We start from the raw sequence: 19,277 nt of genomic DNA, 5'->3' as shown, positions 1-19,277 counted from the left end.
TTACATCTAAAGCAAATAACTCTCTTAGATTCATTAGAAGAAATAATTATGTTAAAACCTCAAATAAAAAGATAAAGGAAACATGTTTAACCTCAGGTTAAATATTAATTGCTCCATAATTTGGCATCCTTGGCAGAAATACTTAATTTATAAGATACAGCAAGTCCAAAGATCAGCTGCTCAATATATTTTAATGATTATGACTATACTAGTAGTGTCTCAAAAAAGATAACTGAACGTAATTGGCAAACCCGTGCAAAAAAATCATAAAATATTCTTAACTTCTTAACAAAAATAATTCTGTTTTCTTGCAAACTTTAAAAAAAGATCATAAGATATTCTTAACTTCTTAACAAAAATAATTCTGTTTTCTTGCAAAGTTAAAAAAAAATCATAAAATATTCTTAACTTCATATTAAAAATAGTTATTTTATATACTTCTTTATAATTGGCCTTGAGCAGCGTCGAAACATTGATGTGCTATAACCTACTTGTATAAAATCCAAAACAACATTGTCTTTGTTGACCACCAACACCTTACTCAAACAAGAAATATGAACTACCTGATACCCTTCTCGAGGACACAATACCATCAAATTCTTTCTTTTCTAGGAGCATAGTTACGTCTTTGGAATAGCCTTCCTGTAACTGTTCAGTCTAGCGTCAGTTTGAACATCTTTACCGAGAGGCTTGACCCATTCTACAAATTCTAATCTGCACACTATGTCTTTTAAATTGATAGTCTTCTAAAAAAAATTATTCTTTCATCAAATCACAAATTTGCATATAAATAATGTATTTTATTAACAGTTCACTGACAACGCGCCTGCTAGTCACACTCAGCTCTTTTTTTCCTCTTTTTTTGATGGATGGATGGATTTGTAATGTCGTTACAATGAACAATTATTTTCGGAAAAGTTAGTGGTATTCAACCTAAAAAGTAAGATGACAGCGATTACTATTTACTATACTGAAAATTAGACAAAACCTGATAAATTGATTTGATTGGTCCAGCGGGAAGTTCAAAATTGTAAATAATTCTTTTATTATTATTGTTTCATTTTACCATATACGTAAAGGTATACGCTTTGATATGTTGTTTATTCTGTCAATGATTTGAATAACAATTGATATGCATAGCATGATTCACTAAACCCTACTTTTGTTCTGAATTTTACAATTTCATATATTTTCGCGATGCCTCTCTTTAAAAAATTTAGTTTTGAGTTACAAAGTAAATAATGTTAAAAATTGACCAATATAACATTTAAATTTTAACTGAAACAGGAAAAAAACTATAGTCTAACACCGTTTACCGTAGTTTAAATAATGACATGCTGTTTTCAAAAATTTCTGGTCTATGTCTGGTCTTTTAAAACTGATTTCGCCTGAATATATCATTGTTTTCTTGTGTCATACAGCAGGAAATCCCTATATGTTACAACTTATGACAATTTTTGTACCGTAAGCTTCATTGTTTGTTCTCTCTTGTTTAAAAGTGTTAAGTATCGTGAACTAAGATGAGAAGATTTCGAGACGTTTCGGCCCCAAGAAACATTCTTGAATAATTTTATATCATGCATTGACTTCATAATATTAAGTTGTGAAAATTCAAGAAAAAAATATAATTATCGTATAATTTTTTTCACTTCAAATATGTGCAGATCGGCGTTGCCGGCGGTAGCTACGAAGTTAACAAGTACGTGTTTGGTTTTTTTTTGTGTACCATAATTCAGCATTTAAATTGTGATCATTGTAAATTTTCGTAAAAAAAGTGAAAAAAAAACAAAAAGATTACTGATGTATTTTTTTTCTCCCTGTAGTACAGCAAAAGTATAATTAATAAATAAAATAAAAAGAATCCATACTTTTCAGTTTAAAATCCTTTTTGAAACTCTGCAGCCTTAAATGCTAAAAAATATTGTCTCACTAAAGACTGAAGTGTTCTAAGGTCAATCAAGGTCACGCATAATTTACCGACAAAAAAAGAAGAAAAATCCTTAGGTGAAACATACACCAAATGACGTATATTTCATCTGACAGTTCTTTGGACCAATCAGTGTTCTGAACTACGTGACTGCTGTATGCGGTGAGTGCCTTTGATGTGGCATATGTCAAAACTTAAAAAAAATCAATACACACAGGGAGGAAAAGAATCGGACATTTCAGTGTAAAAATTGAGAACAATAAATTTGGATATTACACATCCTGTCATGGACTTGGAGCAACTTTTTACTTTTAAAAACAAAATCATTTGAAGGTACCCTACTTGTAATGCAAAACAAAACTTTTTTCTTGATATTTTAGCTTTAGTAAAATTCAACAAAATATTTAATTTATAACAATCTATGGGATATTTCCTTTTAAACACAAAAAGTGTACAGTAAGCTGAAAATCACTTATTTTTTTAAAGTGATCAATAATTAAACATTTCTTTTTAAATGACATGAAAGTAAATATTTTCTAAAAGTTATCCATACCAGAACTTACAGGAGTATGGAGCCTAATCATTACCTGTAAGTTTTTAAAGATCTACAGATGATATGTTGGCTCTATTTCAGTGAACCCTAGGCTATCTGAAAAAATGTTTCCCCAGTTCCTACTTAACTTCAAAAGTTCAAACCCTAAGTCCCATTGCCAGGGCACTTGCATTATACCTTCATTTACAGAAACAGGTTCACAATTATCAACCCCAGGGAGAAAACAGGTTTTATTTTCAAATCGAACTCTTGTTCAGTGGGTGAGCATAATGTTATTCTGTTTACGTGCATGTAAAAAATGTATTATGTTTTAATTTATCTTAGCAGTACAATTATTATATACTAGTAAAGTAAACACTTTGAAACACTTTTAAAACTTTAAACAGCAATATTTCCAAAGGGCTCATACGGCCAGTTATGTGTTGACATGTCGTAAAAATCCAAGCAAACAAAAAAACCCAAAGGGCTCATAAACTACATTTTCTGCATCTGAAACAAGGCAATATAATTCATGTATGTGGTCTTTAAAAAAAGAATTTGAAATCGGATTGCTGCACTCCCTTGTTATTCTTCGCCTTTATATTTTACTATTTTGATCTGAGGAATCCCTGACATTTAGGAGGAATCCCTGAATTAAATCTCAGGGATTCCTTTGGGATCCCTTGTTAAAACAGTTAGTGTCGAACCCTGATATTTAATCATTTAGTATAAAAACTAGATTATTATTGTAGTAGGGGGAAAGTAATCAATACAAACAGAACAGAACATAAACTTTATTTGTAAAAATTTAACACACACAAAAACATTTATAAACCATATATAGATGATATTGTATTTGAATGATTAAGAAGCAAGACACAAAACAATACTGCCAATAAGCATAAAGTATAAACAGTTAATTAGTTACACTTTGAAGAAATTACGTATAGTTTAATTAAGATCAAAAGATAATGTTTTCTAAGGAAAAATTGTAAGTAACTTTCTTAATCAAGAAGTTTTAGTGGTTTGTTTTATAAGTAAGTAACCGGCCTTTATTGTTTGTAACACCTTTAAAAACATAAACGTATATCTAAATGGTTCAAGAGATCAAAAGATAATAAATAATTATTCAAAGAATTAAAGTGTCATATAAATTGTTTAATTGTAATTAAATTAATTGTTGTTAATCAATCAAGCAATACACTGTAGTGGGGCCGAAACGTCTCGCGGAAAAGGGCCGAAACGTCCAGGGGCCGATTTTTCGACTGGGACCGATTTGGTTTGGGGCGTAAACGTCCTGTTTGCGATGAGAACAGCACATCTGTCAGGCAGTTCAAAAATCTGTGATTCACTCCGTTGAAACCAGAAATACAATATGAGGCCTAAAACAAACCATTTTTCTCGACTGGATACTGTCCCATATGACTGGAAGCTTGCTGTCATTGTCCAAGTTCTGGCTTCAGTGATTTTTCTTGCTTAATTGGGAAGAAGCCTTAGCCTCTTGAATTTGGGAAAAATTATGGCTAAAATTGCTTATTTGGGAAGAAAAAAAACAGGGTTAAGTTCAGATTTTTGGGAAAACTGCATGATTTTAAAGAAAATTTCAATTGGGAAGAAGCCCTTTTTCGGAGTCTGTTATATAAGTAGGAAAATCACTGGGCTTACATAACTTTATATGTCGCTTTTATTTTGACGTGCGAATAGGTCTAGCAGTACTATAAAACCTGTTCGCTGAAGTCTCTTTAGCTATCATTGTCCCTGTATATAACTTTTTTATAAGAAAGGCCAAAAATGTTACAGCCTAGTAACTACAGGCCTATTTCATTAACATGCATTGTCTCTAGGCTCTAAGCTATTGGAGCATTTGGAGAGTATACTCAACATCACTAATTCCGCGTCATCACTTATTTCACGGTAATGGCATATTTTCATGTACCATAAAATTCATTTGTTGCTTTCTTTCTGGTTTCAAATCGTTAGGTACCGTGAACTAAGAGGAGCACAGTATAATTCGTCGCTGTCCGAGAGTCTGTACCATTATAAATCATATGATTATTGATTTAATATGTCACAGAGTCATGTGATTACTGATAATGGTATCAACCGACTGTGATCAGGCATTGTACATCATAGACCAATATATCCGATGTTAGAGGCTTGTTATAGTTTATGTCGGTCAAGCCTGTTGCTTTGCCCAGAAGCAAAAATATCTCAAAGCATCGTCATATTTTTGGACTAAGTACATCACTGTTCAAAAATCAAATTATAAGATTTTTTTGTTAAATCGATAAAAAAATTACTGAGAACTAATCCTGGCTACATTACATTATCAATTTCTTAGGAGTGTAATTGATTCAATCAACGATCTTTGTTATCCGATTCGATATCGATTCCATTTTTTAAATATCGGATGCACACATATTTCTAACTAAAGAGACTTCAGCAAACAGGTTTTATAATACTGATAGACTAAACATCAAAATAAAAGAGACATACATTTATAAAGTTATGAAAGCCAGAACTAACATATTTCAAATTTTTTGTTTTCTAAAACTAAAACGGAAATAAACACCAGAGTTACCTCCCAGTGTCTCTAACGAATGCTGCCAAATTTCGTTGTAATCTTAAGTGGGGTCAAGACCCAAAATTCAGATTTTTTAAAACGGAAAATGCCAAGAAAATTTTTGTAAATTTTTCTTTATAAAAATTATGATTACATATGTAATTTTATGTTAAACTTTAATAATTATTCAGGTTCTAAACACAATAATTTGCCAATTAAACCCCTGCTTACTAAGTCTTATGGAACGGCAAGGAAGGGATTTAGCATAATCTGTAACTACGTAATAGCAACAACAACAAAAGTCAAATGGAAAAGGCTATAAACTTTATAGTTACTAGTCATTAGTTGTCATTAGAAGTTATAATGATAAAAAAAACAAATTGTTCACTTTTCATAGTTTATTTATATTTTTTGCATGTGTTTAAATATAACTGCATATTAAAACAAATTAAAAAAGACTTGAAAGCTTAATTTTGCCTGGCAATCGATATATTCGCTGTATCGCCGATAATTCATTATCGATTTATCAATACAAAAATCCTTATCGATGACACCCCTACAAGTTTTACTTAAAAAAGGAACAAAGCGTTCCTGGTGTCTAGGTAAAAATTTACTACTCATATTTGAAAATAGGTCCAAGTTTCATAAGATTTTTGTTCAGTGACAAAATAGAAATTGATTTTACAGAGAAAATATGTTATTTAATGGCATCATGTAAAGATTTTATAATATTTCACGATGTAATTTACAAATATTTGATATTTAATTTTGTGCATTTTCACAATGCTACCAATTGTCAGCAAATATTCTGAACAAGCAATCTAACTACATGTATGTTTTTCAACAGATCATGACATTTAAAACATTTTTTTTCTGAAATATTTATCTTTTTTTACAGGTTAAAATTTTTTTAGAGAACATCATATTGTAAAAATAATTTATTTTTGCTCTTGTATTTTATTTTCATATTTTTCTTGAATATTAAGTACATAATTTGTGTATATGCAAACTATACAGAGTTACACTAAGACCTGTTTAATTGTAGCAAGAAGGGTTTACAAATTGTGTTTCCAGATCATTCTATCTACAACATAAAAAGCTTGAATTATTAAAAGATAGAGAGTATTAAACTACATGTAGCACTGTGAAAATGCTTAGAGTAACAGCCTGTTCATTCTGTTATTGCAATTGGCATAAATCAAGTTCCACCGCAAGGTAAACAATGTATTTCGAAACAAAGTCCCAATATTTTGTGAAATCTCTTTTGAAATTGTGAACTTTTTTGAGCTTCTTTGTGAAAAAAAAGTGCAATTTTGAATTGTGAAGGGGCCTTATATCACCCCCTGTTACAGAAGGAAAAAAATGCCCTGTTATGGTATGGATTTTGTTGCTGACAGATTCTAAAGTGCTCCATTTTGTCTCTCTAGCAAAAATTATATGCAATTAAAGTGGCTACAGAAACACTGCACAGACACATTTAAGACAACCAGTTAAGCCACTTTCTTAACCCAAGAAATCTCTCCAGCCATTCAGAACTGTGGCTATTAACGTGTTGCTCTGCCCTTTTAAAAGAAGGACCATTACGTACATTGATTGTTGAAAATTATATGTTCTTTTTCTGCATATATATATGTCTAAAGTTCTAAACCATTTATTTTTGAACATCTATTCTTTCAGATTTCCTTAACTTGCAAAACCACGTAAAAGATGGGTAACAGTAATGGACATGAAGCAGTGAGTGTGACAACACCTAAATGTGACAATAACAGGAGTAGAATATTATCTCTAGATCCACGGTCACCATCTGAGGAGATCTCTAGAACACCTATTGTAGTGAACAAAACTCCAGAGGGAGCATTGCATGACCCTCTTGACCCCAGATCCCCTACTGTTGGTATAGATCGCACACCACTAGCACCTCTTCAAACTGCAAAAACAGGTTTTTAAACTTAATGTTTCTAGTATTATATTTATATATTAAGCAAGTGGCGTGTGATTATTGTCAGAGACATTATGATTTTTACCTGTCACTGAGTGCTGTGTCAGTCTGTGTGGTTTTGTGGTCATCATACTTACAGGGCTTCTTTTAGAGGAAGTTTGGGAGTAATTTACTCCTTGATTTTAGTTTTGTACTTCCAAAACGTAATGCTTTTTCCTTCTTTACCTATATCATGTGACTTACAGTGTCGGAGATTTTACAGTCTCTGTTTGTTTGTTTGATTGGATTTTATGTCACACCGACAGTATAGGTCATATGGCGACGTTCCAGCTTTACTGGTGGAGGAAGATCTCAGGTGCCCTTCCGTGCATAATTTCAGGCACGAAGTGGCACCTGAGTAGAACCACCGATGTTCCGTAATCTAGCTGGATAGCTTCCTCACATGTAAGAATCAAAAGTCCCTGTCAGGATTCTAACCCACAGCGGTGAGGGGTAAGTGGTTTGGAGTCAACAACCTAAACCACTCTGCTTCTGATGCCCCTTGCAGTCTCTGACTTCCAAATTTTGGAACTGAAAGAAGCCCTGAGGTGCGTTATAACTGTTAAATGGTATAATTGAGAAACATTTTTTCTACTATCATATTATGGAATGCCGGTAGGGACATGCCAATTTGCTTATTTGCTAATTTCTGAATTGCTTATTTGCTAATTGCCGATTTGCTTATTTGCTAATGGCTGATAGTCTTAACGACAAATTTGCTTATTTGCCAATTGCTGAATTGCTAAATTGCTTATTTGTTAACCGCTGGTTTACGTATTTGCTTATTTGCCAATTGCTAATTTGCTTTTTTGCAATAGAAATACTTTACACTGTGCCGGAAAAATATGGAAAATCTGACTACAGACAACAAGTTGAGTCAGATCTGTTAACTTTTACCAACAGCATTCTTGTAAATTCAGTGTTTTTCCAAGAATACTGTTGGTCAATGAATTTAGTTGCAGTGATGCCTACGCAGATGTATGTCTACAACTGATGGCTGACATGTCCTTGAGAACACAGACGCTTGGGGGTCAGGTCCCGTACCCCAACATGATACGTGCCCCTGTAAACACTCTTTATGCCCCCGCCATATAATGGCAGGGGCATATAGTGTTACCCTGTTCCGTCATTCCGTCTTTCCGTCATCATTAGTTTCCGTTCATAATCTTAATAACCCTTGCACATATTGAACTCAAATTTGACATATGGATATGTCATGAGAAAATACAGGTCAAGTTCGAAATTGGTCATGGTTCGATGATTTTTGGCAGAGTTATGCCCCTTTTACATTGAAAATAATATGAAATTTTCAGTTTCCGTTCATTATCTCCCAAACGGTTCAAAACATTCAATTCAACATTGACATATGGATATGTCATGAGAAAATACAGGTCAAGTTCGAAATTGGTCATGGTTCGATGATTTTTGGCAGAGTTATGCCCCTTTTACTTTGAAAATAATATGAAATTTTCAGTTTCCGTTCATTATCTCCCCAACGTTACAACACATTCAACTCAAACTTGACATATTGATATGTCATGAGAAAATACAGGTCAAATTTAAATTTGGTCATGGTTCGATAATTTTTGACAGAGTTATGCCCCTTTTACTTTGAAAATAATATGAAATTTTCAGTTTCCGTTCATTAACTCCCCAATGGTACAACACATTCAACTCAAACTTGACATATGGATACGTCAAAGGAATGCGCAGGTCAAGTTCAAATTTGGTCATGGTTCGATGATTTTTGGCAGAGTTATGCCCCTTTTACTTTGAAAATAATATGAAATTTTCAGTTTCTATTTATTATCTCCCCAACAGTATTAAACATTCAACTCAAATTTGACATATTGATACGTCAAAGGAATGCGCAGGTCAATTTCAAATTTGGTCATGGTTCGATGATTTTTGGCAGAGTTATGCCCCTTTCACTTTAAAAATAATATGAAATTTTCAGTTTCCGTTTATTATCTCCCCAACAATATTACACATTCAACTCAAATTTGACATATTGATACGTCAAAGGAATGCGCAGACCAAGTTCGAATCTGGTCATGGTTCAATGATTTTTGGCAGAGTAATGCCCCTTTCACTTTGAAAATGATATGAAATTTACAGTTTCTGTTCATTATCAACCCAACAGTGTTACATATTCAACTCAAAATTGACATATGGATATGTCAAAGGAATGTGCAGGTCAAGTTGGAATTTGGTCATGGTTCGATGATTTTTTGGCAGAGTTATGTCCCTTTCACTTTGAAAATAATATAGATACATCTTAGGAATAAGCAGTTTAAGTTTGAATTTGGTCGTGGTTCAATGATTTTAGACAACTAATCTTTCCTGAATGTTGGAAAAATTTTGAACTTTCAGTTTCAGCACTCATACTTTTGTGGAAATGTATATAGCCATTATGTTGGCTACAAATATGCAATATGCTATTTTTAAAAGGTTAAGACTGAATAATTTCAGTGCCTTGAACATTGTATAAAAATGGTTAAGACTGAATAATTTCAGTGCCTTGAACATTGTATAAAAATGGTTTGTGTTAACATTGAAAAGTTTTAAGGGCTTTGAACTTAGAATGAAAAAAATAATTTGTGCAAACAAATTTGGAACTAAATATTATAACATTTGAAATTTTGGCTGCATGCGGGGGCATCCGTGGCATGATGACACATTTCTAGTTTTAAAATATTTTAATATTTAAACACGAATTGGACATCGTTAAAACTGGTTTTCAAGCAATTTTTACATATACCGGTATGAAAAAATACCATATACTACCAAGTCTCAATAAAATACTTAATGGTTTTATTGTTGTAACAAATGTCCAATTCGTATTTAAATAAAATTTAAAATAGTTTTGATATAGTGTTTACAGACGCGTATCATGTAAGGATCAGGATCTGACCCGCCAGCATCTGTGCTTGAGAATGCCTTATAATGTGTTGCAGCTATAGATCTGTTTGTGCAGCTTAAGTCAGAGATTGATGGCATAATAAACACTTGATTAGTCATATATAAGTGAAAATTATTGGGTAAAGATTGAAAATAAAAGAATTTGAAAACAAAACTATTTCTTATTTTATGGCATATAAAATGTTGTTATTCTCAGCAGATTTGTCACAGAGGGCCTCATTTTAGTGGTATGAACACATAGTATCACAAATGATACATTAATTGGTGCATGCTTAACACGGGTGTTTGTCTTTGCACTTAAGCAATAGGCTGCGTTTTTAGCTCTGTAAGATTTTGAGATCACTTTTGTCTGTGTGTGCATCAACATTTTGCTTTGGTTCAATGTTTTTGAAATTTGGTCACACTTTTCCATTTCTTCGTGTTGTACATTTTACATGCTATCAGGTGACCATGACCATGACCTAGGGTATAATGGACAAAGCCTCTATGAATATTGTGTATGCATGCTGCCTATTTAATGCTTATGTGAAGTTACAGTTAGATATAAGCAATAGTAACAGAGATATGACAGAAAAACAAAGGCTACTAGCCTACTTTGTACAATACATTGGTGACCTTGACATTCAGTATATAACGGGCACAGCTTCTTCATGTACATGTACTTTGTATGCAAGCTAAAACTGAAACTCAAGATAATTTAAAAAAAACAACTACTTTCTGAAACTGAATTTATTTTTTTCGAAATTGATTAAAAAGTATCCATCTGTCTTTCTACCTATATTCTAGGTAATGATCGATGGATTGATCATAATTGTCACAAGTTATAATTAACAAAACTTTATAAACATAATAACATGATATAGGTTCATGAGCTTGAAATAAAGTCTACAAAGACTTGTTATTTTATATCAAACAAGAACTTCGCGAGTCGGACGTGTCGCCTGACAATAGCATAAAAATTTATGTATATAAGCAAATAAGCAATTAGCAAATAAGCAAATTGGCAAATCAGCAAATTGGCAAATCAGCAATTAGCAAATAAGCAATTAAGTAGTTGGCAAATAAGCAAAGTGGCATGTCCCTACCGGCATTCCATAATCATATATACAATACCGTATATTAATGTTTTTATCCACTTTCTGAGTACACTTCAGCTACTATATGTCTATCATAATGACCTTGGAGTGCTAGGAGGACATACCTGTTGAAAAGAAAACCAAGAAACAGAAATCATCCAAGCACTTTAATTGTCATTCTGTTTCTTTGTTTATTCAAGTTATAGTTTGTAGTTTCAAGTTTCAGTAAGATGACAAGGTGTAAAATAGGACAACATTAATAATTCAGATTTACTTGCTAATTTTTACATGATCATCACACAGTGTCAGTTGTAGAAAAATAAAAAATAAGGGCGAATTTCCCCCCTCACTTTAAAAGAAATGCAGTTATTTAAAAAAAAAACAAGGTGTGCCAATAATGTACTCTGCATCTCTTCAGAATGTTCCTTGATCAGCGCCTGTTTATTCATTTCTATGACATGATTTGTCCAAAACATTCAACCAGTGATATTCTTTGAATAAAAATATTTACTTATGACGACAAAATTGTACCCCTAAACTTTTTCAACAAAAATTTTATTTTATTTATGTTATAGTTGCCTCCCTTTGGTTTTGGTGTTCATGTAAACAAATAGGCCAACTGGAAATCTTTGAAAAAACATGAATGCCACAATCAGGCATCCTAGAATACATGTAGATACTGATAACAACTTTATAAGAGTGAGAAGTGGTTACATGCTGAAACTATTGTTGCAAGTCAAAAATTAATGTAAAGTGAGGGGAGGGGGGGAAATTCACCCTTACTTTTGTAAATCATAATAGATGAAGTTTTATAACCCGCTTTGGTTTTACTTCGGTATTATAGTTCCAGTACAGAAGGTGAATGTTGAAATGTCAGTAGAAGATAAAGTAGATCATGATGATGAAACAGAGAAAGATCCACTGTGTGAATGTGAAGATGATTCTCATGTACAACACTTACCTGATACATTAGGTGTTACAGGTATTGAGGATATCTCACTCGAAGACTTTCCAAACTGCGAGTCAACTCGATTGGTACCTGATGAACAGATGATGCTTGGTAAAAAACATATATTTTTAAATACTAAATTAATTTGTATTTGCTATAATTTCCAAATTCAGAAGAAAATTTGCAGGTAACTTTGATACTGCAGGCTTCATTGCCAGCTACTTTTCCATAACCATAATGAAAAGAATTGCTTTAAAATGTTTCAGGAGTGTTTAAATAGCTACTTTAAATTTTAATTGAATGTTTAAAAATCTATGGAAAACAGCAGTCATTCATATCTTCCTGTTTTCATGAAACTGTGAACTTAAAATTCCTGATTACAAGATTATTAAAGTTTTGTGTGCGCTAGATCAATGATTCTTAAAAACTACTGAAGGTATTTCATCTAAACTTAAGGCATGTTTTCATGATCATAATATGAGGTCAGTCAAGGCCCATAACTGTAGCATGGACTGACTGAATTATAGCTATTTGTGACATTTCTTAGTTGAAGTTTTACATGCAGGATCAGTCTTCTAAATAGTAATCATTTTAAATTTTGAAAGGCAAAGATTTTCTTTAAGATGAATCAGGAGATGTAAATTTCCAATTGCAGCTGATTTTTGAAATATTTCTGGTAGGGGTCAATTTAATTCAAATTAACTCATTATCCATTTTTCAACAATAAATCTCAAATTTGGGGAAAGTATCCTTAATACAATGTTGTTAGAATAGGAGGAAACTGCTCACAAATTATATAAAGTTATTAGACCTTGAAATGGCTAAACCTATAGAGAAAACAGTTGATAGAGGATATTCAAGTTTTTTCTATAAATACATGATTTATTTTCATCGAGTGGTATGAAAATAAATATTTCATGAGTGGCAGTAGCCACGAGTGAAATATGGTAATTTTCATGCCACAAGATGAAAATAAATCATGTATTTATAGAAAAAACTTGAATTTTCTGTTTATTATATACATTTTTCTCTTTTTTGACATTAAAATTTGAAAGACTTTCCCTTAAATTTTGTGTACAGGCAGAATTTAAAAGAAAGTAGTCCGGCAAGACACCAGTGAAAATACGGAAAATATGTTTCACTGCAGTGAAAAATAAATTTTTACAGTGAAAATACGGAAAATGAAAATACGCATTTTATTTCATCAATATTTCTCAAAATTTCATTTATAAATATATAATAAAAATTTGATTTTGAAGTCACATCTGACCTCAGTTATTTAATATAAACAGAAGCATTAACTGTGTGCTGTGTATGTATCCAATATTATAAACAATGGGAGTTTTCCTGGGAGTTTAATTGTGTTTTAACATGTCTGGCTGAGTTCAATACAACAGTGCTCTCTAGGCTGAGATGTCATAATTCTTACCAGTGGTGGTATACTCAAAATAAAAATTTGTCAGTTGCTAGCTGTTAAACTCCGCGTTCTTCCAGGGATTAAAGTACATATAAAGAAATTATTTAAGGATTGTTACAAAACAGTTAATAAAAACAGAATTTCAAAGTCTATTCAGCAGTGTCACCTTTTAATACCCTATAATATTCCAAGTTATTTACAACTATTGCGTTTCTTGTTTCACAACTTTAAGAAAAATGGCACTTTGTCTTTTACAAATCATAAAAGGCCCTGGCTCCTTCATTATTTAAGGGGAAAGAAAACAATAAAAAAATAATAATTTAAGGAAAAGAGCATTGGCTGTTTCTAAAAGTATCATTTTAGAATTTTGTGAATTTCCACCATTCATAAATTCAAAGAAGTTCTATATGAGTAAGCTTTGTGTCTGGTGACTCTAATTGGAAAGTTGGTGGTTCTTATTGGCTACATGTTTAAGTTTCTGACTGCCAATATATATAGTGTAATATATATGAAAAAAATTATTAGTTTTTCTATGTTCCTGTTATCTGTATGTATATATACATGTAGTGACAGATTTTTTTATCTATTTTTAGATATGACAGATAAGGTCAGACTGAAGAAGAAAAAAACAAAAGCAGCTCAGCCAAAAGAGTTGTTCCCAGTGAAAAATGCCGGAAATACTAAAGAGAATACTCGTTCCCCATTATCAACACGTATCATTGATATGAACTCTCCAGCTAAACTTGTACAGAGAAAACAAATCAAAGACTTGGATAAGAAAATGACCTGTTCACAGGAGAACTCGTTGTCAAGGTTTATTGTTAGAGATAAAGAGAACATGTGACTTTATGTATGACATTTTCACCTAGATCTGTGTTCATTCTGTTTCTCTTAAATATTCTACACCTATATTTCTTTATCTGTTCCATGTTGTGACCTTATTATCAATGACAGGTGGTGACTTATATTAAAGAAATAATTTAAAACTATTTGATAAGATTGTTTGTATCTGTGGGTTATTTTGCAGATTTTAACTGGTACCATGACTTTTGAGAATTTTTTTCACTTGAATGTTGTATCACCAAGTACATGTGTATGAAATTTCTAGGATACAGTTTTATGTATAACTAACAATATAATATTATCACATAGACCATGATGTGGGTGTGTAATAAAGTAAATAAATCCTTTGATAAAAAACAATATTACACCGTCATTTGCATTATATACAAAGATGGCATTTAAATGTACTGATGTTAGTGTTACACTATAAACCATTCTTATTTTAGATATGTGATAAATATAATATTATATTTGTGTAGATTCAATAATAAATTTATTGAACTGGTTGAGAAAACCAATGTCATGCTTGCCAGAGGCTTGCATGATAATAATATGATTTTGTTCAACTCATTCAATAGCTTTAGTATTAAATCTTCATTAATTCAATATCCTCACATCTTACTGAGAGTACTATATTGAAATGTTTACCAGAAGTAAATGTTGTGAACAGAGGCATTAGCCGAAGTGGACATTATTTTGTGTGAATATTTTGTTCTATCACCCTCAGTAAATTGTGACAAATATTTTAATGTAACAAACAAATCACTATTTAAATTAGACATCTTAAACATAACTACAACCCTCACCCTGTATCCACCTGAGGGCAGTTTAGCAATGTGAGTAAACCGACAAGTGATGTTGCCATGTGACATAATGATATAGCATATAAGGCTATATAGTAAATAAATCTTGTGAGATATAAAAGTATGTATTGTTTTCCTGAGATAACATAGAAAATTTCTGGTATTTCTGAAATTGACTACACATGACACACATCACACGGCCTACTATAGTTTCAATGTTATATAACAGTTTATATATTACACAGAGGGTATTAATTTATTTCATTGTTAGAATGTACATCACCTTATGAACACCAATGTAATATTTTTATTAATGGCAAAGCTACAACTGCAAAATGAACAGTGGTTATTCATATGTAATATATATAATTTGATGTTAAACAAACTGTTTTTCTATTTATCTCATTTTTTTAAAGGTTTTGGTGAAACTTTCCTATTTTTAATCAAGTTTTCTATAAAGGAAAGAAAAATTGTTATTAGATTTGTTAATGTCACAGGAGTTAACAATTTCTTTTGTGGGCAGGTTCTATATTTCTAAACTGATTTCAACCAAACTTTCATAGAACTATTGTCATCAAGTGCCCTGGTGCATATCATCAGTGCCTTGTGATCTAATTTATGACCCTATGTTTTTTTATTTTCATGATATGATAATGTAATAAGCATACAGAAATATGCTTTTGAATGTACAACTACTATCTCTCAACTGATTTCAACAAATTTTTCATAGCAATATATATCACCAAGTGCCCTGGAGCACATCATCAGTGCTTAGTGGTTTAATTTTTTTGTGCAAAATTATGATCTATGGTAATTTGTTTCCATTATGTAAGTAATATATGAATACTCTACTATGCATAGGGCATGTGATATTTCTGAGAGGATTAACCTATAATCTTTGGTGGAATTCCTGGTTTTTGACAATTTCTTATACTTTGTTTTTCCTTTGACATAATGAACTCTTACTTTTGATGTGATGTTTGTATGTAGAATTTCTCTTATTTTGTTCTAATTTAACAAAAAGTGTGCAAATAGTTGTGTGTTTGCTGTGACATATACAGAGATCTGCAGATAATTTGAAAGTACTTGGCCCTGGACCTACTTGGTCTGAAAATGATGGGCCATTTTGACCAAAGTATGGGCCTTGGGAAAATAAGTAAACATTGACCTAAATGCGCCCTTTGCTGCCGATTTTCCTGCGACATTCTCATTTTTGTAGCGCCAATGGCTCAAAATCGCGTCCTCGGCAAGATCTCTGCATATATTTTTTATTTAAATTCTTATTCATGTATTACGTATGATATTAAACAGTTATGGTGTTGTTTATAAAAAATTTCAGTTGAGAAAAGTTGATAGGTGTCTATTTATAGAAATTATTTGATCACTATTTGTAGTAACTATAAACATGCCATATTATTTTCATTATCTAGACTTGTTTCGTGATAGTATAATTAGGAACAACAACTTGTGACAGGTCTTGAAGTTGTGGTATCATTTATATATATATATCTATATATATTAGAAAACTTATTTCATATTGTAATGACAATAATCAGGTTTTGTACTCCAGTTAAAATGAATAAATCTTTGTTTTCATGATACGAGTATATTTTGTAAATAGTGTATACAGTGTTTAAAAAGGAAATAAAAAATCCAACATTATGAAAGGTTTTGTTGAAACTAAAATATTTTGACCAAAGCATATTTGGTTGAAACCCCATTTAAATAGACTTCTTTTAATATAGGAAAATATCCAGCTTGTATCTGTACTTGTTGTGGTTTTAATTTAGCTACAGTATTTGTTGTAGTAATGATCATCTGCCACCAAATATCTACTGTGAATGACATCTAAAGTTTTGCCACAAATACTCAAAGTTATTATACACCCCCCCCCCCCTGAAACGAAGTGGGGGGGGGGTATATGAGTCACATTGTCCGGAGCATAACTTGAAGACTTCTGGTTGGAATTCAAGACAACTTCATACAATGATCAAGAACAATAAAAGGAAGTGCAGTGTGCAAGAACCATAACTATATCTAAAGTAATTACAGAGTTATTGCCCTTTGTTTCTTTTCTATTGCTTTTTTCTGTCCGAGCATAACTTGAAGACTAAAGGTTGGAATTCAATACAACTTCATACAATGATCAAGCACATTGAGAGGAAGTACATTGCACAAGAACCATAACTCCATTTTGACTAATTACAGAGTTATTGCTCTTTGTTACTTTTCCTTGTCCGGAGCATAACTTGAAATCATCTGGTTGGAATTCAAAACAACTTTATACAATGGTCAAGCACAATAAGAAGTGCAGTGCATAAGAACCATAACTAAAGTAATTACAGAGTTATTGCCCTTTGTTACTTTTCTATTGCTTTTTTGTCCGGAGCATAACTTGAAGACTAATTGTTAGAATTCAATACAACTTCATACAATTATCAAGCACATTGAGAGGAAGTGCAGTGCACAAGAATCATAACTCCATTTTGACTAATTACAGAGTTATTGCCCTTTGTTACTTTTCCTTGTCCGGAGCATAACTTAAAAACTACTTGTTGGAATTCAATACAACTTCATACAATGGTCATGCACATTTAGAGGATGTACAGTGCACAAGAACCATAACTCCATTTTGACAAATTACAGAGTTATTGCTCTTTCATACTTTTCCTTGTCCGGAGCATAACTTGAAAAGTACTGGTTGGAATTCAATACACTTCATACAATGGTCAAGCACAATAAGAGGAATTGCAGTGCACAAGAACCATAACTTTATTTGGACTATTTACATCATAGTTAGTGCCCTTTGTTATTTTTTTGTCCAGTGCATAACTTGAAAACTAGTAGTTGGAATTCAATACAACTTCATACAATGGTCAAGCGCAATGAGAGGAAGTGCACTTGCTCAAGAAGCGTAACTCTTTCTGGACTTATTACAGAGTAATTCAATAAAACGTCATCAATGGTCAACCACAGTGAAAAGGAAATGCAACATACAAGAGCAACAACTATCTTTTATTGCCCACAGCCATTTCTCATTTCAATTATTTTACAAGGTATTCTGTTAATAGTAACTTCCTCATTTCCGAAGCAGTCTTGCGGGGGTATTAATCACATTTATAATGATAGTTTTAGTTAATCTTAATGACAAACTTCTAATTTAAGCCTGTAGTACAGCAATTAATTTTCATTAAAAGTATTTGTGAAGACACGTTATAATGTTTAAAATTAGTTATTCTCCACATTTTTTCTCCTGCCATGCTCTATTAACATGGTAAGATGGTGGCAATCGTGAAGTTTGAAGTTCGTGGGTACATGCTAGGGTTCTGTTACCATTTGGTGCATGATGTGTCCAGTGTCTTACTAATGAATTATTCTGTGTATTGAACTTTCGTCTTCCTGAATTTGTGTGATAGATGTGTACACAGACACTTGGGGTTTGGAGCTCAAAACGCCTTTAAAATCCAAATAAAATGCATATTTGTATGTACTGATCATATATATAAAAAAAACTTAATATAAGCCGTTTTGAAAAAAAATCATGTTTCAACATCTATAATAATATTATAGATGTTGAAATATGAATTTTTTTCAAAACGGCTTATATTAAGTTTTTTTTATATATATATATATGATCAGTACATGTGCTTGGATTGACAAATATGCATTTTATTTGGATTTTAAAGGCGTTTTGAGCTCCAAACCCCAAGTGTCTGTGGATGTGTATATCAATAATGAAAAATAAGATGATAGATTTTCCAGCTCTATAGTACAATTTGATCAGACATGTTTGAAGGCTGGTCTTGTGAAGTTGCTAGTGACAAATTCCATTCAGAAACAAATTGTTAGTAAACCTTATTTTAGACATTTAAATTGCAGATAAACAAAACTAATATTTATCTAATAAATTAATAATACTTTCATGAATGAAAAGCCATATTTGGCTCAAGTTAATTGCTGTCTGCGTTTAATCATGCCTGCTAAAATTGAAGTGTGTGGATGCTGGGTGATGCTAAAACTATTGTACTGTATTTCCCAGTTAGATATACTGTACAGTATTGATGAATGATGTTGGACCCCTTCTTTTTCCTATTTTTAGATTGTGGCATATTTGAAACTTTGGAATATCAATTTCTCATTCTGAGTATCTGTTTAATTTCATTTAAAGAAGCGTAATCTCGAGAAGAACATAATATTATGGATGTTGATGTTTTGAAAAATTCGTACTTTATTAATAACTTTGGAGAGCATTTAGTGGTGCCCAACC

The 19,277-nt window shown here is 31.9% G+C and overlaps 1 protein-coding gene across 1 annotated transcript; it reads left to right on the top strand.

Moving 5' to 3' along the window:
* The first annotated feature begins 954 nt into the window (after positions 1–954).
* Positions 955–16,672, top strand: LOC132753989 (cell division cycle-associated protein 3-like). The gene is made up of 4 exons (XM_060744570.1): positions 955–1,030; positions 6,700–6,961; positions 11,843–12,058; positions 13,958–16,672. The coding sequence occupies exons 2-4, from the start codon at positions 6,730–6,732 to the stop codon at positions 14,206–14,208; spliced, it is 699 nt and encodes a 232-aa protein (XP_060600553.1). The 5' UTR covers positions 955–1,030; positions 6,700–6,729; the 3' UTR covers positions 14,209–16,672.
* The last annotated feature ends 2,605 nt before the right edge of the window (positions 16,673–19,277 follow it).

Source organism: Ruditapes philippinarum, unplaced genomic scaffold (assembly GCF_026571515.1).
Source record: "Ruditapes philippinarum isolate M1 unplaced genomic scaffold, ASM2657151v2 ctg4269_1_1_1_1, whole genome shotgun sequence".
Taxonomy (NCBI): domain Eukaryota; kingdom Metazoa; phylum Mollusca; class Bivalvia; order Venerida; family Veneridae; genus Ruditapes; species Ruditapes philippinarum.
The sequence above is the reverse complement of the archived record's forward strand: the minus strand, read 5'-3'. Positions and strand labels throughout refer to the sequence as shown.